At 37.8% G+C, this 20784-nt stretch overlaps 3 protein-coding genes and 2 pseudogenes across 8 annotated transcripts; 2 read left to right on the top strand and 3 right to left on the bottom strand.

Annotated features, from left to right (window-relative positions):
* Positions 1 to 3118: 3118 nt before the first annotated feature.
* On the bottom strand, positions 3119 to 5892 carry LOC120009133 (RWD domain-containing protein 1-like). 5 transcript variants are annotated; one of them, XM_038859612.1, is made up of 3 exons: positions 5700 to 5892; positions 4193 to 4967; positions 3119 to 3441 (listed from the first exon to the last, which is right to left on the bottom strand). In XM_038859612.1, the coding sequence occupies exon 2, from the start codon at positions 4957 to 4959 to the stop codon at positions 4234 to 4236; it is 726 nt and encodes a 241-aa protein (XP_038715540.1). In that variant the 5' UTR covers positions 4960 to 4967; positions 5700 to 5892; the 3' UTR covers positions 3119 to 3441; positions 4193 to 4233. The 5 variants fall into 5 exon arrangements, with proteins under 5 accessions (XP_038715540.1, XP_038715547.1, XP_038715554.1 ...); XM_038859619.1 differs by having other exon boundaries at positions 4193 to 4981; positions 5712 to 5892; XM_038859626.1 differs by having other exon boundaries at positions 5712 to 5892.
* LOC120009166 (MLP-like protein 34) lies at positions 3256 to 4046 on the top strand. The gene is made up of 2 exons (XM_038859639.1): positions 3256 to 3499; positions 3596 to 4046. Exons 1-2 carry the CDS (start codon positions 3295 to 3297, stop codon positions 3754 to 3756), a joined length of 366 nt encoding a protein of 121 aa, XP_038715567.1. The 5' UTR covers positions 3256 to 3294; the 3' UTR covers positions 3757 to 4046.
* A 445-nt stretch (positions 5893 to 6337) lies between the features above and the next one.
* Positions 6338 to 7943, bottom strand: LOC120007194 (annotated as a pseudogene).
* Positions 7944 to 10283: 2340 nt separating this feature from the next.
* LOC120006110 lies at positions 10284 to 14969 on the bottom strand (annotated as a pseudogene).
* An 854-nt stretch (positions 14970 to 15823) lies between these two features.
* On the top strand, positions 15824 to 20357 carry LOC120008725 (mitochondrial intermediate peptidase, mitochondrial-like). Of its 2 annotated transcripts, none has more exons than XM_038859105.1 (6): positions 15824 to 16929; positions 17405 to 17692; positions 17773 to 17840; positions 18236 to 18350; positions 18499 to 18619; positions 20043 to 20357. In XM_038859105.1, the coding sequence occupies exons 2-6, from the start codon at positions 17564 to 17566 to the stop codon at positions 20126 to 20128; spliced, it is 519 nt and encodes a 172-aa protein (XP_038715033.1). In that variant the 5' UTR covers positions 15824 to 16929; positions 17405 to 17563; the 3' UTR covers positions 20129 to 20357. The 2 variants fall into 2 exon arrangements, with proteins under 2 accessions (XP_038715033.1, XP_038715037.1); XM_038859109.1 differs by having other exon boundaries at positions 19904 to 20357.
* Positions 20358 to 20784: the final 427 nt, after the last annotated feature.

Raw genomic sequence — 20784 nt, 5'->3', positions numbered from 1 at the left:
GGGAGGGAGACTCTTCAATGTCCTACAAATGGGTAAGGGTAACAATGGTTATTGGTTCGAAGGCTACATGTATTTATACCACCATATGTATACATACGTGCATATATATATATAGTACATAAATTGCCAGAAAAAAAAAATATAGTACATAAATTTAATGTTAGTTAATGTAGATAGCTTTCATGCTCTTCTTTTTTAAAAAAATGGTCTTCTCTTTTGCTGTTCAATTGTAGTCAAGTTTTATGAGTGGTTTCAAACTTAAATGTTTGAAATTAGTTTACTTTTCCTCCGGATGTATTATATGTAAATGGTTGGATCTACAAGTGATAAAGTGTCAATAAGGATCACTAACAACCTGCAAAGGCTAGAGAAAAAATGATGATCGTGAGATTTATTGACATTGATTTCGTGTCGACCGATTAACCTTCGATGTTTAAATCAGCAATATGGTTGAGAATCTAGTGCAAGAGTGGGAATTTGAGAGAGAGAACGCTCTCTTAGTAATAATACCTCACCAATGAGATGATCCCCTATAGAAACTCGGAGGGATCTACATGATGATGAAATTTATATCAGAGGCACGTGGGATGGTGTAGGCCACGTTTGTGAAAAGTCCGAAATCGCAGCTTGACGTTCGGAATGAGACGCGTGTGCGGCCTGAGGTCGGCTCCCATCTCCTCAACTGTTGCATGAAGTGAAGACTTGCGGCAATGGGTTTTAACACTAGCCAAGCCTTTGGGCAAGCAAGGACTGTCAAGTCGAATTTGGGCCTTAGGCCTATGGTTGCTCTCTGATGAGGCCATGAGCTTGTTTGCCTAGGTCGTGCGCCTGTTAAAGATAAGATGTTTCAACCTGTTTGGGAGTGCTGTGCGGTGTTGTGAGTTATAAAACTTTGGTGCTGTGAGGTGAGATGGAACGCAAAAGCTGTTTGGCGCATCACTACTGTGGTGTGGTGCGGTGCTATGAGGTACGTTTGACGTATCTAAATTACGATGATATTAGATGACTAATAATATTAACATAAAATCACTTAATGTTTACATTATACATTAATCTAAAATAAAATAATTGACCTAATTTGATTATGTGGGACAATTCGACATATATATTGTAAGCGTTTGGGAGTGCGGTGAGGTGAGGTGAGGTGAGGTGAGGTAAAAAGTTGTGGTGTTATGAGGTGAGTTCTGCTGTAAAAGCGTTTGTCGTGTCACAAAAAACTGTGGTGCTGTGAGGTGAGGTGCAACTGAACGCAATGCAAACGCACTGCCAAACATATACGTTGTTTAGGTCGTTGGAGCAGTAGATGCTTAGGTCGTAGGCGTATTAAGTTTGCGTTCACTTGGGCCATGGACCGCCTGAGTTGATGACTTTTAGCCTGGGGCCGTCTGTACTGATTTATTTTAGCCTAGGCCATGAGCCGTCTGGGCTTAATCTCATACTGATTTTGAACGCTACATTATACAAGTTAATTAATGTCAATGTTTGTCAGTTTATCATCTTTTCCATCATGCAGGTAGGTTAGTGTGCCTGGTTTTCCATACGAGTCATTTAGTCCATTTTAGTCATGTAGTCTAGAATTAGAAAGAACAGTCACATGCTTCAATTATCGTCCCTCAATTATCCCAATTACCGAACCCAATCAACCCACATAAGACCAGTCCCTCCTCCTCTCCCTCTCCCTCTAACCAGCGATGACACTGCTAGTCCAAGACTAGACTACAAATTGGATCCAGATGATTTTGAACTTGAACCAAAGATTGTGGATGCCATTGTTAGGACTTTTGAAATAGAGGAAGAGATGTTAGAGATTTGAGGATATTTTGGGATATTAGAGATTTTAGGTATTTTTGATATGTTGTTCCTTTGACATATAAGCACCGGTTATCACATAATAGGATATACCGTTTACCGCATCAACAGGTGGACTAACTGGAATTGGTAAATTCTATAACTCACATGGTTTTCTATATGAATCATTTTAAGTCCGGATTCTGTAAATTCACATAAGCTTTGGGCCTAAAGTGAGCTCCATTATATTGGTATTGGATTTGAACATCATGCGGGTCAGCCTGGTTCTCTTTACGAATCACTTAACTCTGGACCTCGGCTGGACATAAGCATGAAGCCTGACGCGAGGCCCACCCTAACTAGACTTTATTTAGATATGATCGGGTTCAAATTAAGAAAAACGTAAAATATTAATTTAATTATTATTTATTATTTATTATTCATTAGATGAAAACTATAGAATCGGGAATTGGAGAGCCAGATCCAGATCCCTCAAGGAGTAGTGGAGTACTTCCAATAGACCGTTGCAGCCCATTTTGCTACTTAGTGGGCAAGCTCAATAAACTGTTGCAGCCCATTTTGCCACTTCGTGGGCAAGCCCATTTTCAGGCTTCTCAAATCCGCTTCAATACTACCGGTGATGGCGGTGAGGTGACCATTGACCAAGCTGGGGGTTCCACTGACGATCATGAAGTGTATATTTAAGGACGGCGAAGCTCTATCCGATTTGGATGATTGAATTTGTCTGATCCAGATTAAATCAAATTTGAACATAAATTATATGTCCAGAATTCAGGCCCAAACACAAAATTTTTGTCTCATTTAAAACTGAGTCTAGGTCTAAACACAAAAATCTCGTCCGATTTACTTATCCGAACCCTAACCTGGATTAAGTTATCATTCGATTTACTTGTCTGGATTTAAATCAATTAGAGTTTGATCAATTATGTACATCCAAAATCCAATGCAGGTTAGGATTCGAACATGTAAATATTTCATGAACACATGATATTGTTCGACTCGAAACCAACTTGGACCTGATTTTTTTGTCACCCCTGTGTATATTAATAATGGCCGTGCCTTGCAACTAATTATATTATATGTCCTTTCTAACTGATCTCATGAGGTGTATATTAATAATGGCCTTGCCTTTCCATTAATTAATTACATTATATGTCATTTCAACAATAAAATATATATACATCCATACCGCGCTGCCTTCCAACGCCCTCTAGATCATGATCTATCATCTCTGGATTTGAAATATGGATTTAATAAATACAATAGCAATCAATATCAAGTTCTGAAAATAATTATAAAAAAAACAATATCAAGGTCGAATATTTTAGAGTGATTAATAATTAGTTATGGGTCAAATGTGCAATAATGCAGTGCCAGAATTTAAACACTAATAAATATAATGCAAAACTGGCAACAACTTTATATGAGGCACATCCAACTTATCTCTATTGCATAATCACAACCGCAAAATATTGCAGGTAAACCATGGCAGCAATAATCGCGACATACCCACAAAGAAAGATGGAGACCTCGTTCGAGATCGAGGCATCTGCCGATGAATTCTACAGCGTCTTCAAGAGCCAAGCCTTTCATGTTCCTAAGCACGCTTCCAGTCATATGGAAGCTGTGGATCTACATGAAGGAGACTGGGAGTCACGCGGTTCTGTCAAGCTCTGGAAATATGTAGTAGGTAATTATATAACACAATCTAATTATAAACATATAAACATAGATCATATAGATAGAGATAGATACATAACTTAGATTGACTTAATTTCTTGTGTAGGTGGGAAAACTGAGACGTTCAAGGAGAAGGTGGAATTGGATGATGAGAAGAGGATGGTAACTCTCGTAGGTTTGGAAGGAGATGTTTTCAAGTATTACACAAACTATAAGGCTGTGTTTCAGGAGACTCCAAACGTTGGCATCTGTGGCTATTGCTTATGAGAAACTCACAGAAGATGTTCCAGCTCCAGATCATTACCTGGAATATATGGTTGAACTTGCCAAGAAAATTTCAGAAAGCCTTGTCAAAGCCTAAAAGAAATCAAGGCTATATCTGTCTGCATATCGATCACGTACAAGAACCCACTAAGCTCATGGTTTGTGTGTTGTGTGTTCAAATGGTTTGTGTGTTGCGTGTTCATGGTGTTGTATTCTTGTTTGTGATTAAGCTTCATAATCGTATATCATAAAGTTGTAGCCAATGATAAATAAAGTGGAAGCTACCTGGTGCACATCCTATCCTTCTAACTTATATATATATATATATATAGATAAGAATCTTTGTTTGACCCTGCTATGCGTATACAGTAAACAACCATATTATGCTGACGGCTAGGCATAAATATATATAAAAAAGTAGTTGCTGGTTGATACTCACATAGAGTTCAGCAGTACTGTCCCATACGAAGTTTCAGGATTTTATGTTGCATGAGATGAGTCAGATTTCTCAGCCAAATAGTGCTCAAGCATATCTTCTTCATCATCTTCCAAATCATCATCTTCCTCGTCATCAGTTCCTTCATTGGCTGGCAGTGCACCTTTGGCTCTTCCACTTTGATCAAACCATTGTCTACCAGAAACCTTCTTTTCCTTGTGGGCTGAAAGTGCAGATTCAGGCATCAATTTGGCTTGCTCCAGTGCCAACTCGGCCTCGAGTCTTTCTCTCCATGTCAGAAATGTTTCAACAGTTACAGGTTCTCCATGAGGAATAATAACATCAACTTTTGCCACCTCTTCTTCAACATTCTCCGCATTCACATCTTCACAAAAAATTCCAGACAGCAATTCTTGGGCTGACGTGACCAGTGTATAGATCATAGGCATACCAAGATTTTCAGATGCCTCTTGCTCAAGCTTCTCTTTCAAAGTTCGAAGATCATTGACTTGTATTCCTCGTATACTCTTCACATTTAAAAGAGGAGGTTCATCCGGATACTTTTCAGTGTGTGAAAAAATTAAACCCAGCTGAACTGGAGTTGTTGATGATTCATCTAATTCATCATCCTGTGGAGAGAGTGTTATTTGGAAGCACCGATTTGAAGTATTTAACCCACTCTCACCGGAATGAATTTCTTTAAAATCATCCATAAGTATTGCTTCTAAAGCTTGGATTTCCATTGCCTGCTCCTGTGAATATTCTGTCATCTCTACGCCTAGAAAGGATTTCCTGGGAAGAATTTAAGATGATGTAATCCATTAGCATGGGTTCACGCAAAGCAAAGTCAACAAATATGACACTAGGACCAACAATTTCAGGCTCATTCATGACTAAACACAACATGAACTTGAAATGGGATTTTAATGGCAAGAACCAAAACCACATGGCAATGACATTCGAATCAAATGGGAAAGCCTTCGAAAAATCAAGCTAACACAGAGTGGGCTATAACAAAAACATATGCATAGTTCATGATTCTCAAACATTAAAGGAGAGAAGATTATGATCAACCGACCAAACATTCGCTTCAAACCAAGCAAACGAAACCATCACCACCCATACTTCACTTCAATCTAAACCCTAACCCAACCCACATGACCTAAATGGAAACACTGAATGAGGCTTAATACATGGCAATCAATGAAGCAATTCAAACACACAAAAATCAAACTATTACTAATGATATTGAGGATCATAACGCAAACACAGGACTTATGCTATTGGATTCAGCAGAGACGACATTTAAGCATGCTTAGACAATTGGAGTCTGGACCCATCCAATCTGATTCCTTCAGACCGGCCCGCCTATTTTATTCTCTACATTCTTCCTCACCAATCTCAGCTCTAAAAGCTTTCCTAAATTCACTTCCCTCTTTTTGCAAGATTTAGCTCCCATTTTTAGTTTCATAGATTCTAATTATTACCTTAATTGGGGGAATATTGTTACCTTAACTGATACCTGAAAGCCGAATGCGTTTCTGGTAGTCGAATCAGCTCTTGAAATCCGATGTCTATCTAGTAATTCGGAGCTGGACGGAGGTTGATCGTTTCAATCAGCCATGAACAACTTGGAAACGAGGACCAATCGTTGCTGCCTGTCACTGACTGTCTTCTTTCCCTTCTAAGGGTTTCTTTGGATACTCATACAATGAATGGACCAGGCTTGCTATTGAGGCCCTGAGCTTAATGGGTTGTCTCATCATTTTATAATGGGCCCAATTGGACTCTGAATATTGTAACATAAAGTTAATTGAACTTTAGGGTTTAAGGTTTAATTGAGTCTATTTAAATTTAGCATTGTCTTTCTTGAATAATATTATCGTCGGTTACTTAAAAAAACCATACAACACGTTTTTATTATTGTTTATTTGAGAAAGACTAGAATTTCATGATGAAGATCAAATTCTACATTTGATGGAACCAAATGAGGATGCTCAAAAGATGTCTAAGCTAATCTAGTTAAATAGTGAGCCACACAATTGATTGATCTCTTAACATGAGAAAAACAACAACCTAGACAGCTCCCGAATATTGAAAACAATCACACCCATAGATCCTTGTCTCGTGATATCCCATCGAATCATGTCACGCCCACCTGTTGGAAACTCTAACCTTAAGGCCATACTTCATATGGAGGATAATTGAAGCACTAGGAACCACAGGGTGTCCTTTCACCACCTCAATATGGTAGTTATGGATTATATCAGCTGCAACAACTTTCATTTGTGTTAAAGCCACTTCTTTCCCCAAACAAGTCCTAGGTCCTGCATTGAAAGCCATGAACCTATATGATGGTTGGTGCTTAACACTTCCTCGCTCCGAAATCCATCTTTCAGGCTTGAATTCCAAGCAATCATCTCCCCAGATTGATTTCATTCTCCCCATTGCATACAGTGAGAACAAAATCCTCGTCTTTGGATCAACCCGGTGCCCACTCGGAAGGATATCGGGTTGTAGAGGGACCTTCAGCTGGAATGGAACTGGTGGATATAGCCTTAGAGATTCACACAATGCTGCATGTAGATAAGCCACCTTGTTCACTTGTTCAGTGCTGAATAGTCTGTAACTTGAACCTTCGTCTGGTGGTATAATTGCCTGAGCTCTTCTCTCAGTTTGGCCAATACCTTGGGGTTCTGGGAAAGTAACCAAAAGAACCAACTAAGACCCGAACTAGTAGTGTCACGTCCTGCCAGCATGAGATTCAATATGGTGTCTCGAAGAAATTTATCCGCGGACGATTTCGATGCCATTGCATCAGCTTCAATCATGAATGATGTTAACAAATCAACACCTTCTTCTTCCTTCTTTGATTCTAGTCTTTGATCGCGCTCTCCCCTTTTTCGCGATATGTATTCAGCTACTATGCGGTCTAATGTCTCCCAAGCTTTCTTCAGTTTCCGTTCCTGTCCAAGCCCCAGCATTCTCAGTCCCTTCCAAATAGTCTCCGGCCACAAATATCGGTGAAATATAGCTTCCTCTGCAGCATCCATGGCCTCCGCGAATTCTATTTTAGGAAATTCAGTGGATAGACACCCTGGATCATAGCCGGTAACCAGCATGCAAGTAGCATCAAATGTGAATCTTTGAAAGAAATCCTGCATATCCATCACAATCCCTTGCCTGCACACATGATCAAGGACTGGAACTATCCCTCTAGTTACCTAGAAAAACGCAAAAATGTATATGTGATTCAGCAACTTAAGAGTGAACAAGAGGGTGATTTTCACTATTAAATATCAGAAAAATTTACCTTATCATGGATAGTCTTCACTAAGAACTTGTAAGACCTTTGATGAGTAATCAAAGCTTGAGAACTTCTTCTCTGGCTCTTCCACAAATCCGAATCCGAATTAAAAATCCCATCTCCCAAAATGTCGAAAATCTTGCGAAATTCAGACCCTTTTGGGAAATTTGTGAAATGTATGTTCATGATGTAATTAACATTAGCAGGATCAGCTGTTTTTAGGAACGTCATGTCAGACAACCAAGGGCCTTTGAATAGGTAAGTGCACCCGGTTATCTCCAAAAGCTCTGTGAGCCGTTCATGAGGACGGTTAAGATTAAAGATAATCTCTGGCAACATCCCTATAATTGGCCAGTTAATCAGATGCCAACCTTTGTTGCTCATGTGATGAAAAATCACAAAGCAAATGAATGCAAAGAAGATCCCAACAACACCTATTGAAGCCATATGTGAACAGAGGTGTTTGTGTTTGTGTTTGTAGAGGTGGTGTTTTCATGTATACACATATATATATATACACACACACATAAGAATTCTCTTATGCACACTTAAAGTGTCAACTTAAAATGTGAACCTATGTTTTCACTATTGATTTGGAATATGTAGGACACAAAGTAATGGGTTCCACGTGTCATTTAACTCATCCACACCCTTAAATAATGGTTCACATTTTAAGTACGCATAGGAGAATTTATGTGATACGTTAACTAATCTATTATCCAGTTACCACACTTTCCAACTTATCATAAAGAAAACAATCAAGGTTGTGGTATCTCCAATTTACTTTAAACTCCTGTGAATAACAGCTCATAATAACTTACAAAATTTCAAGATCAAGTGGTAAGAAATTTAAAGGAAAAATCAATCAGAGTTTAAATGTGACTAATTCTATGCTTTATTTTTTGGCATTTTCCAATTTATGCTGCATTTCATCCAAGTTACTGTTTATGTGGTAAAATCCTAGTAAATGAGTCTCTCGTCTCACAATTATCAAACAACTTAAAATCAATTGGTCTAGTAATGGTGAATGCCATTAGAAATTCACACTCAAAAACATTGTCCACTTTGAATTATTCGATTTTTGTATAGTCTGAGGTTTTGTCCATATTCATCTATGGAAAAAACATTGTTATACATAGGGATGGGCTTTGTCCATATTCACATGGTTAGAAGTCCCGGCCGATGACGATTTGTCAATTCTAGAAGGTACTTGTTCATTCATCTATGCCAATGAATGCTGCAGTAATTTGTCGAGCATGAAGACCATACTTGAGAAAATGATGGATGTGGTTTCAAATGCACCAAGTAATTACCGAACAAAAGAGAAATTACTGAACCTTTGGGCCATAGAGGTGGGTTCAAAAGAATTTAATTGACGTGGTGGCGGAATCTCTTATCCATGGTCGTACAAAAGATTCTTTACAAGGGAAGCCATATCGTAAGAGTTATTACAATGGTTCAAGAATCAAGAGCTATTGGAACATTAAATTTTTTGGGAAAAATGTTTAGGTTACATGGTATAGAAGAGAAATATGTATTCACACAATGATAGAAATATGCATCTAATACATATACAATAAAATTTAAAGAACTAACATAAAGGGAAGTGAACATAAGGCAAACCAAAATCTATGCCACATGTCCGACTTAACAAAAATAGACCAACAAAATGACGTTGTAGCACCACAATCCTCAAAAAAAATATGCACTACTCCTGTATGCTGTTGCTCTAACATGAATTGACTTGGCTTGCAATTGGCATTCGCGTCAGGTACTGTGCTAGAATTATTATTATTTGACAGTAAATGCACTGTCAGCTATCAATATTATTGACCGTTCAAAAAGAGACGTGTATCAATGAATTCTATGATAAGCCAACGTCAATTGGTTGGATCCCAATTGGGTAAGTATTTTATTGTCTAAATTAAGTAATTAAGAAGACTTACCCACGTTTTAAATGTTCAAAACGTGGTTGCCTAAATTTCCAGAGCCCAAACCCACCATATCTACCAAAAAATAGGAAAAGAAAATATTTAACCTGATAATTAAACTCCTTTCTTAAAATCTTTCAGAGTATTATTGCAGACATGGAGAGATTAAAAAGAACAGTTGTAGTAGTGTTTGTTTTCTTCCTGGCAATTTGTACTCAAATTAAAGCTACATTGCTACTTTGGGATATGGAGGAGGACCACAAGATGACCCACCTCCATCAAAGCTTGTAGCAGAAACAACTTCTTTATTGAAGAAATCCCATTAAAGTTACTGGGAAAAAATGAAGACCATTGTCCATGAAAAGCAATTACAATTTTCTCCTCCAACTCTAGAGTAAGATTTTATCTATTGCCTTTTTTTCCCTTTAAATTAATTTGTAAGATTTTATTCAAATGTTTTGGTCCAGTTTCAGAGGTTCAGAGGAAGCCAAACCAGATATTGAAAATGGCGCCGGAGGAAGAATGAAGGAGGCAGCCGAGAAGAGCTTCGAATCATGCAAAGAAACTGTGGAAGAATCGGCGAAATCAGCCGTGGAAGTTGTATGGCATACAGTGATACGGTCAATAAGACTCCAGATATTGTGAAGGAGGGCATGACCGATGAAGAACACTATCATGATGAGGCTCTAACCAAGTTCAAAGCCTTAATTCTGTTCGTTTATTTCTTGCCTTTGCTTTTATTGTAAGTGATACAAGGCAATTTACTGAACAGTGTTTTCGGAATTGCACATATACTTGACTACAATGAATCTGAAGAAGAATTTGCCGAAATTAAATGTGTATAGCATCACATTCGTAGGAAAAGAATTGGTTTTGACATTGAAAGAATCAATCATTGTACAAGCAAGCAAAGTGTAACCCGAAACCCCTCACAGTAACACCCATATGTAGTGTAAAAGAATTAAGTGATCAATTAACAAATACATTTCTTTTGGCTAGAGGAAAAAAAAGGCTGAGACCTGGATATCATCAGACGTTGATATTGGTGCGTTTCGACCTCTCGGTGCTGCTCAATTCTTGGGCACCACTCAAGGAAAATCTCGGATAGCTATAATTCTCAGGCATTGAAGCTGGCTGCTGAGGATAAAGTGTGGGAGGTGGTGTAAGATTGCGTTGCGCTGGAAGGGGTGGGAGCATGTTGTATTTGTAAGGGTCGCCACCTAAACTGCACAAGTAAAGACATGGTTAGAAGCACTTCAAAGTTCAAACAGGCAGAAATCAAATTAGAAAAAAGATAGGGGAGAACCTACCAATGGATGTGCTTCTTTTATGTTTTCACATAGAAATGCGAAAAATAATTAATAAATTCTACTTTAGCACTTTGAATCTTTGGTGTTTTGACTAATTTCCTGGAGGCCATCTCTATAGCCCCCTTTGTAATTCCTCTTGTGCACCTTCTTGGCACTCAAAGAATTTATTTTCCATTCAAACAAAAAACACAGCATCAATGGTTGTTATGGTCATTGCATACTGGAAGCGGATAACAGGTTAAAAATGGCGGTCCTGAATTCATAATATTGGTGAAAATACTTTCTGATCTACCATATACCATTTATCAAAATAAAACACACACATGAAGAAGAAGCATACCCTATGTGATACCGGATCACCAATCAGTTGTCATCCAACTAAATTAATTTATTTCATTCCCATCCACTATAATGCTCCACCAAAGAGAGAACTAATATGACCTCAAAGCCAGTAACATTAGAAGTAAAGCAAAAATACAAGCAGCTGTTTAGAAAAGCATACCTTGTGTTCTTGTAGAACGGGTCATCATCAATTAAATTTTCATGTAGCCGCTGGGAAGTTCCTTGAACGGGAGAAATAGACCATGGACTTGGTGCTGGTATCTCGTCCGAAAAGTATCTTCGCCTGATCAACTGTGGAGGAGTTGCAAACATGAATACTTGCATAGATGTCCATGTGTGTGTGTTGTGTGCGTGTGTGCATGTTTGTGTGTGCGCGTGTGCGTGTGAGAGAGAGCACATACCATACGAAAAAATTTCATCATAGCTTCCTTGTCATATCTCGCTTCTTTTGCAGCCTGTCCATGATGAGCAATAAGCCACAGGTTCATATTAGAATACATAACAAATAACAACAGATTGATGTTATAGACAGTGTCTCCCAAAATATTATCTATTAGCTTAACTATATCTCTAATAAACCACAAGTGCACTTTGCTTCTCGGCTCCACTTTTGCAATCAACCCAACAGATCTTTCACATGTCTTCCAAATGTCCGTACATATTCCCAATTAAGAATCAGTTAGCTAACTAATGATAGGTATAGATATAATACTCATATACCACTAAACAGTCAAATCAGACGTACCATCACCAGATACTAGAATTCTAAATGTAAATACCATCACGTTGTAAAATACTAAAAACCACCACAGACAGAATGCACTGATAAAGATGCATACCGCTATGAGGCCTCCACTGCCAGGAAAACTCTCCATTAGTGGAAGTTCCTCAGTTGATGGAAGCAAACCCTGCTTCTCAACCCATTGACGAGCTACATCAACAAGGTTGCCACTGCTTCCTCTAAAACCATCCTTTGCAGCAACATCAGCTTTGTTACCAACAACAATATATGGGACAGGAAGACCACCAGGGCCTCCAGAAGCTAGAGGAACTGAAAATGTCCCGTTTGCAGCAATATCGGAGGCCCACTTATGCAAACTTGTCTTTGTCCGTCGCTGAGAAGGTCATGGACAAAAATAACACCTACACAAATTTGGCAATAGTGGTAAGTGGAAAACAACAACGACGAAGCTTGCAACTGGCACTGGCCTAAAATAGTAACAATGTGAAAATGACTCAGGAAAGGAGTCTTAATAATGGTGGACTTGTAATGCCACAAGCACCACCCAGATGGTATAAGTGAAAAGGACAACATTTTCAGAGTACACACAATACTTGTGGCAAGCTTATATTCCAACTAGCCAAGTAGTTTATAATATTAAACACTGCATCGTAATGGGCCATCTAACCTTGAAACAAAAATTCTAACATAGGAAAAAAACACACGGAAATAAGTCATATATGTGTCACACACCCACAGGAAAAAATACTCAAAAAAGATTAAAAATAATTTCTGCTTATGATCACATGCGAAGATGTGGCACAGACGCACAGTGGTAGAGTTACAGGGTGTAACTCGTAGGTCACATGTTCAATTCCTAAAAACATACACAACACATATTATGTGGGGTAAGGTATGCATACATCTTGATTGTCCTCAACCGCCCACTGCGGAAGCCTTACCCACAAGAGTTGTTTACCTTTTATCATTGCCAATATAAGGCCTAGGTTTCTATATAAAAGAAGCAAGCCTAAATCGATCAAATATAACATATTTTTCATTACATTCCACCTCCTTTTTTCATGCAAATTCAACATGTTGAGATAGAGTACTCACCATTAATTTGTGAATAGAAAAGATGTCTACAATCTTTGTAGCGCTCATGTCCAGACACATCCCAGAGTTCCACAAAAAATTCTCGCTCTGCATCACCTTTAATGCTACTAGAAGAACTACCAGAATTTCCATGAGAAGTATGCTGAATAAGAAAGCAGCAAACATTTGTCAAAAACAAGAATTCCAGTAATGCGACTAGCTTCTTTGGAGTAATGAGACACTAAGTTTCACCTTCACTTCCACTGTACATCCAATTGTCTGAGAGGACCGAGCAACAGAAGAACCTTTTACTATCAGATGAACCAGGGAAGTCTTCCCCACCCCTAGAAAACAATAAAATTTGAAGACAATGCTTCTAATCAAAATCTGAAGTTAAAGATAGAAAGTAAGACAGAAAAGGATAAAAGAAAGCTCATAGACCGTTTCTTCTTCAAGAGTAGATATTCATTGTTCAAATTAAAATGCACTAACACACATAAATTCCTCGGTGGAATTTAAATTCACAAATCCAACACAACTGACGATGCTGGCCTCTTAAACTTGGATCAACCCTATCTAATTACAAGAACCACAAAATGGACCAATTTATGGTTCACATCATTGGCCTAGCACATAATATGTACTAAACAACGACTAAGAAGGGCAACGCCTTTCAGAACATCTAAGCTCAATGTGCAACGCTCTGCAACAAAGAATCTCATAATTCAAAGTTAGCTACCAATACAAACAGAAACTGGTTCAGTAGTATAAGGTCCACTCAAACGTAGTTTTTAGGGAAGAATAAAGTTAAAAAGTTCCACCCCTAATTAATTGATGAATCAGAGAATGCTCAAACTAGAGATGAACTACAAGGTCCACTTAACTTATTAAGCACCAAGAAGGTGCAGAGAAGAACTGCAAGGAGGCTAAACTAATGGGCCCTAAAAAGTAGTTACAAAAGGAGAAGTCCGAAGATCGATACAACTAAATTAGATAATGCACAGTCATGAAGCTGATCCTTGCAAAATTGAAAGGAAAATATGATGGGCAGAACCCAGCATCAACTCTAAGTTCAGAATGAATCCAACCTTGTCTTCTTAACTCATCCAGTTTTAACAACTCAAAAATCTAAAGCTATTAGCTACACCACCCATAAACCAAGTTATACCATTGTTTTACACAGGAACATCTAGAATCAAGATCCTGAATCTCATGTCCTTTGAAACCTCTCAATCTACCCATATTATCAGTCCAATTCCTAGATTAAAGTATATTTTAACTTATACAGAGAAGTAACAACTACAAGTGTCGCCATATGCAGATCCCGTGCATTCAATCCTTGCAGTTTTAAGTTTCAGTAGCCATAATCAACACAAGGACATGTCCAAAAGAATGCATTAAACACCCGCCACATAACCATAAATGCAAACAAACGTGCAACCGATGTAAACCAAAAACTACCAAAATTGAGCCATAAACATCAAAAAGGAAAAAAATCAAAATAGAGCTCAGAATACCTGAATCACCAACAACTAGAACACGGACCTGCCCGCAAGGCGGCCAGCCATTTTGCTCCTTGATTTGCCTCTCACGGTCCCTCCAAAACATGTCTCTCTCCCCAAATCAAAACTAGTGAACGAAAAAGAAAAAAAAAAAACTACTGAGCCCCTCAATAATACAACAATCAAGTGCCATCAAAGACGCCCAATCTCCATGAGAAACAGCGGATTATCCATATAGAAGCCCAACTCAATACCGAGTCCATCTTACATTGAAATCAAACCAAGATCTAAGTCAAAATCATCCAATCCAAGACTCAACACCTTCAAATATAATCAATGTAGATACTGAAATGGATCTCCTTGAAGACGATTCTCAAACTGATAAATCACAGAAAAGGGAACACCGTTTCCTCTCAAATTAGTTGGACAGCAGAATACTGAGTGTTGAGTGAACAAGATCCGACACTCAGAAAGATTACTAGCGAATCTCTAACGCAAAAAACTGATTTACATTCGAGCACTATAGAGAGAGATCGGTAACTGGAGGAACAAAATCCGATAATCTATTAGAGAAAGTGCTTGACACGCGCCAAAAAGCGGGTGAGATCGTATCTACGTTTTAAATTTCATTTAAATGGAGAGCTGATGATAGTACTGGCTGTGATGCTGGTAATGTGACGGACCAATCATAGGATAGGAAAAAAATCACATATTGAGAGTGGGATTTGAACCACGCCCTTTCGGACCAGAACCTTAACCTGGCGCCTTAGACCAACTCTGTCTGCCATCTCAACATAACATTACAAGGAACCAGAATTGTAGTATATAACAATTTTGTTTTTATTGTTTTTCCCTTCCCTTCACATTAATATTGCACTTTTTTTAATCGATGTAAGTTTAGACAAAAATTACATCCTTAAACTTTCCTTGATTTCACTCAGATGATATTTAAGGCGGAATTTGAGGGTCATAGGCGATGACCCATGTTGCCCAAGCTCAAGGATGCTCAGTCGCCCTGATAAAAACCTTGATTGTAATATAATTAATAACAATATTGGGTTGAGAGAAAAATCTTGATTTTGAGAACAAATCTCGATTTTTGCTTAATTTTATTAATTCCTTGAAATAAGTATAACTCTATCGATTTATATAACCAAAACAAATAATCTAAAATCTATTTAAATTAGAAAACCAAAATTATATATAAAATTACTTTATATCTTAATAGAAACCCAACTCTTAAACTAGACTAATTAAAAGGTCAATATCAATAAAAATGTAAATATTAATTGAAAATAAATACTAATAATATAGGAAACTAAACTAATTAGAACTTGTCTTTCCTTTATTCTCACCACGCCATAGAGCACAATCAGCACATAAGGCTTGTTAAACGCGGCCCACTTGCTGTCCCGATCCCTGAGTCGACTCACCGTTCCACCGACTTTCATTTCGCATTTTGGACAAAAAGCGTGAACTTGCCGCGAATCAAATTGAAATCAGAAGCCTCCGTCCAACACTCTCTCCGTATCTCAGCACATAAGCGTTTTCCAATTACAGTAGTCCTCTCAAATTTTTAGACTGTATGTACTCTTTATCTTGTCTCTCACTCTGGCATCTCCTCTCATTCTCTCTTCCTTGTCTCGTCTCTCCATCCAAACGATCCTCCTTTTGCCTCCTCTTCCCCGTGACCTCAGATTCGAAGACTGCAATGCTTTCAGTTCTGGAGAACTGAAACCTCTTCGAAGAACTTTCTCGACGTACTTCTGCAGAACACCGCTGCTACGGCCGTCGAGCAATGCAAAGTTTCATGCGCAGGACCGCCTCAACCTCTGTTTTAGAAATATCGTCAAATTTTGCCATACAGATGTATCCAGAAGCCGCTGTTTTCACTTTACGGCCGGAGCCTTGCAGAACGGATCCACTACAGGGCTCTACGGCTTTCACCACTTGAAGACTCCTAAAGGCTTTCGACATTTTGTCGACGAAGCCACTGGGTACCAACAATTGAAAAACAAAAGAGATATAACATGTCTGAATCTTAAATCTCTATTAATTAAATAACTTGAAATTGAAGATAATCAATATTCGCCGATTTTCCACGAATTAACGAAGCTTGATGGAGTTGATTTGATATCTTTAGTAATTTAGTAAATCTTCATATTCGCTGATTTTAGGATGAATTTATTGTTAGCTAGACGGGACTGAGGTCCTTTATAGATTTATTTTTCCTTTTTTAATTTATTTTCTGCTTGAATGTAAAATTTTATTAGGTCTGGCGAACTGGTTAGTTACATAAATGGATTGGCTCCGTCTACTAAAATTATTTGAGCCATGGACGAAATTTCAGATACTGTAGCTTCTGCCTTCCTAATTATACTTGAGTTGTTCTGTTTGTGGTTCGCTTTTTCTTTCATTATATTTTTATTTAAATTTCACTATTTAGTGGAAGGACTGATTGAGGTATTTGGTTTTGTAGGTTTGTTCTGTTGTTGATTCTGCGGAATTTTGTAGGCATTCCCATCCAGACAGGTTGATATTCTTTCAGTAACCTTGGATAGTTGGATAGTGCGACTTTGATATGGAACTAAATAGATGAATACTCATGAATTATGAGCATCAAGATGCTGACATGCTGTAAAGCCTGTAATTACTGATTGTAAATCTGGAATTATATCAAGATGCGGAGCTTAATTTCTATAATGCTCTTGAGTAATTCATAATATTAAATTTGGCAAGGAGAAATTCATTAAAAGCTTCTAGGCTTTATCTTTGCTACAAATTTTCGTTAACTTTAATATTGCCTGCTTAATTTGGTAAAGTTTTGATGTTTGCAAAGTTACTAACAAGAAAAGAGCAACCTAAACAGCCCGAGTAAGCATCGACAGTGGGATGTTTTCAATATATTTATGAATGTTTCACATGTGTATGCTTGGACATGCTTTCTTGACATTGTTTTATACGTTCATCTCTGTGTATTATTGAAGCCAGTGTTATATGTTTTCAGGGAAATTTGGGATGTTTGTACCTTGACTTATACTCGAGGCAGGGAAAATATCCTGGTTGTGCTAACTTTGCAATTAGAGGTGGTTGCCGGATTTCTGAGACAGAATATGAACTTACTGTATGTGATTGTTTATCAGCATATACCTGGTTACAGTAATTGATGATCATTTTCACCTCTTTTGCATCAAACATGTCTCATAGTTCATCAACAATGAGACTTAATCATTGGGAAGTAGAAACTTTGTTTCACGAGTTTGGACATGCTCTTCATTCTTTACTCTCAAGAATGGTAATTGTCCCGATACTGAACAAAGCTCAATGCCTTCTCTTTTGAACTTCGTTTTTATTAATCTTTATTGTTCTTTGTAGGATTACCAACATTTCTCTGGTACCAGGGTGGCTTTCGACTTTGCTGAGACACTTTCAAACCTCTTTGAGTGAGTGAAATACTGCAACTGTGACAACTAACTTATATTCTCCTTTTCCTTCTTTTTTTTTCTGCTGCGGGTCGGTGGGTGCTCAATGGAGTTGGCATTGAACATATTCCTGTAATCGTTGATATTCTGGTTTGTGTCAAATCACATTTATTGGCAATGTTGCTTTAGAGAGGCCATCTTTTTTGGAACCCATTTTCAAATCCTCCCTGCCTTTTTTCAAATCCATTTAAATTTGTTGATATGGATGGAAATCTTACTCAAAGTAGCTGATTTTCTCCTAATGTGCCCCTTTCATTAAAAGTGCTAGTATGCGCTGGCATCTTAGTGTATGTTATGTGATTGTTTGACAATAATTTTTTGCTCACTTATGTATCTAGATCTCCGTGTCATCTTGGGTACTATGCATGGGACTACCGTGTCTTGAAGAAATTTTCAACGCACTACTCAACTGGGACTACCGCAGTACTGTGTGCTAGGGACATGTTTACAGCGACTGAATTGCAACGCCAGGTTTATTTTCCTTTGACCTAATGGATCAACAATCAATGTTCTTAAAGCCGTTTTTGTAAATGACGCAACGAAAACAAATATTGACCCGTATATGTGCTGTTTGTCGGATTTTTTATGCTTTGGTTTACCAAACCTTCTTGGGGAACAGCCACCCTCACCAGAGACAAGTTCTATTGTTGCCGAGTTGAAAAGCCAGCATACCAGCTGGAAGCACGCGCAGGGTACACATTGGCAGATCCGATTTAGTCATCTTATAAACTGTGGTGCAGGTATGCCTGAACTGATATGGTGGTTACACTGATGATAGTATGTGCATTCTTTGATGTAAAAATAATTGTGTTCATTATTGTAACAGTGCGAGTGCTTCAACACTCATACTGTTATTATGTAGCTGATTTTCTGCGTTCTTATCTTCATCGTGCTTCTCCTATCTTAGATCAAATAGAAATAGTCTCATTTCTTATCCTATCCCCGTTTTCCAAATATCCAACTGAACATTCTCTATTTTTTTTTGGTAAGCAACTGAACATTCTCATTTCTACTACTCTCATCCTAAGGCTTGTTGTCTCTCTATAGCTGAATATTCAGTGCTGCACATTATTGCTTGCCTAACTTGCCTTGTAGCAAATCAGTAGGATCCTTTTAGCTTGAAGGGTATTTTTAATCTTATTCTTTAATGAAGTACTCTCATTTCTTCATTTCATCAAACTAGCGTTAATCTTATTTGTTACATTGTCCTTGAATCCTTCTTTCTAAAATATCTACCAGAGATTTAAAACTCCCATTTTTAGTTATTTGTTTCCTGTTTTAAAATTCCCAGTTGTAAAATTCTCATCACTCCTACCATTTCTAAAGCTTGTTCGCGTTTTGAATTTCAAACTAACTCTTGATATGGTATCATCCATGATTCATTAAGACAATGCCATTGGCAAAAACATGCACCAAGGAACTTCAACTTGAATAGATCTCTAGTAGCATTTCTAATTACCTATGTTTTTCAGAATTTATAACCACCCCCATCTCTTTTTAAGAAATTTGTAACCACTTGTGTTTTGGTGAGGGCACAGAATTTTAGCTTTAGGTCACGTGAATGCCAAAGAGCATGGATATTTTTCTATTCAGTCAAGTAGTTTGAAAAAAAAAAAAATAGTGCCAGGCAAACCATGAGCTACCAATGAGCCAAAATACTTCATCTTGAGTTCATGAATTGTGTTAGCAAATTACGCTTTGCCAATGCAAGGAGTCCCATGGTGTTTTCACAAAACCCATGCTAGCTAGATATAATATGGTGCTTACATTCTGTAGATGCAGTTTGTAAGTAACTTGTTGCAAATGGCCAGTTAACATTTATCTGTTCCAAACCTTGATACTTGTATGGGTGGTTTCTGTAGAATGAGAGAATAGAAGTCACTAATATTTAACTTTGCATGTCTGTAATTTTTTGACGGATTATAGTGAGGCCGTTATGTGTTTGAATTATCGAATTTAATATTTTCAATATTTATGAATTAATGCAGTATCTTGAAAGTTGAGATTTTGCACAACATTTATAGGTTACTAAAGCTACTTGTATGCAAAATGCTTTGCTGTGAACATATGGCAAAAGCTGTAGGAAAATGCGCTTAGAAGCTAGAACAAACTTTTTAATGCATGGAGGAGCCAAAGAACCAACTGATTTGTTCAATGATCTAGTGGTGGACGGGATTGTGAGGTACTGCAAAGGAGGGATAATTCCTGACATAACTAATTATTTGGATGAACTGAAGATACTGGAATAGGCAAGAACCTTTTGAAAAGCTGCCGTGGGGAAATCAATGAGCTGATGTCTTTGAAGTAGCTGCAGTTGGAAGGTAAGATTAATACTTCTCATTAATTGCTTGTTTGATGCCTGAAATAAGCATGGAATAAATTTTATTTAATTTAATCATTGTTTTTGATAAATTTTTAAATTATAAGCAGTCCAAACTCCCAAGGGCTGCTGATATGATCATATGAGCGGATTTATTCTCCTTTGTATTTTCAATTCTTTCAATGGTTCCAAGTTCCAAGAATTGCAAATACATATTTTAGGGGGATCAAGTGTTGGAAAAGTCACCTTCTGTAGGTAATTACTAATTACTTCTCTAACATCCCTGGCTTCCCCCTTGAGGTTATCATTTTGCAATCGGAGCTGATTGTTCATCAAATTGGGTAATTTTGTGTTTGAGGTTATTTTATGCTTTATTTTGTATTCCTTGGGTGGCGGAGAATCAACAAAGATTTTTTTTTGGTTAGGTTGCCTGCGTAGTGGGCATGGATTTAATGCCTGTCTACAGGCACTGCAATCATTGCCTGACTATTGTGGACCACACTATTTTGTGTTTTCCATTGAAAGCCTGGGTAAAATAAGCCCAGTGTCTAGGATATATGGGCCTAGACTGTTATTCAATTCATA

This window comes from Tripterygium wilfordii, chromosome 2, assembly GCF_013401445.1.
Source record: "Tripterygium wilfordii isolate XIE 37 chromosome 2, ASM1340144v1, whole genome shotgun sequence".
In the NCBI taxonomy this organism is placed as follows: Eukaryota; Viridiplantae; Streptophyta; class Magnoliopsida; order Celastrales; family Celastraceae; genus Tripterygium; species Tripterygium wilfordii.
This window is presented reverse-complemented; position numbering and strand designations above follow the sequence as displayed.

Coding starts and splice junctions, on each gene's coding strand:
- LOC120008725 (XM_038859105.1), top strand. CDS start 17,564: ATGATCATTTTCACCTCTTTTGCATCAAACATGTCTCATAGTTCATCA. Junction 17,693..17,772: donor ATTCTTTACTCTCAAGAATG/GTAATTGTCCCG, acceptor TGTTCTTTGTAG/GATTACCAACATTTCTCTGG. Junction 18,351..18,498: donor CGACTGAATTGCAACGCCAG/GTTTATTTTCCT, acceptor CTTGGGGAACAG/CCACCCTCACCAGAGACAAG.
- LOC120009133 (XM_038859612.1), bottom strand. CDS start 4,959: ATGACAGAATATTCACAGGAGCAGGCAATGGAAATCCAAGCTTTAGAA.
- LOC120009166 (XM_038859639.1), top strand. CDS start 3,295: ATGGCAGCAATAATCGCGACATACCCACAAAGAAAGATGGAGACCTCG. Junction 3,500..3,595: donor GCTCTGGAAATATGTAGTAG/GTAATTATATAA, acceptor TTTCTTGTGTAG/GTGGGAAAACTGAGACGTTC.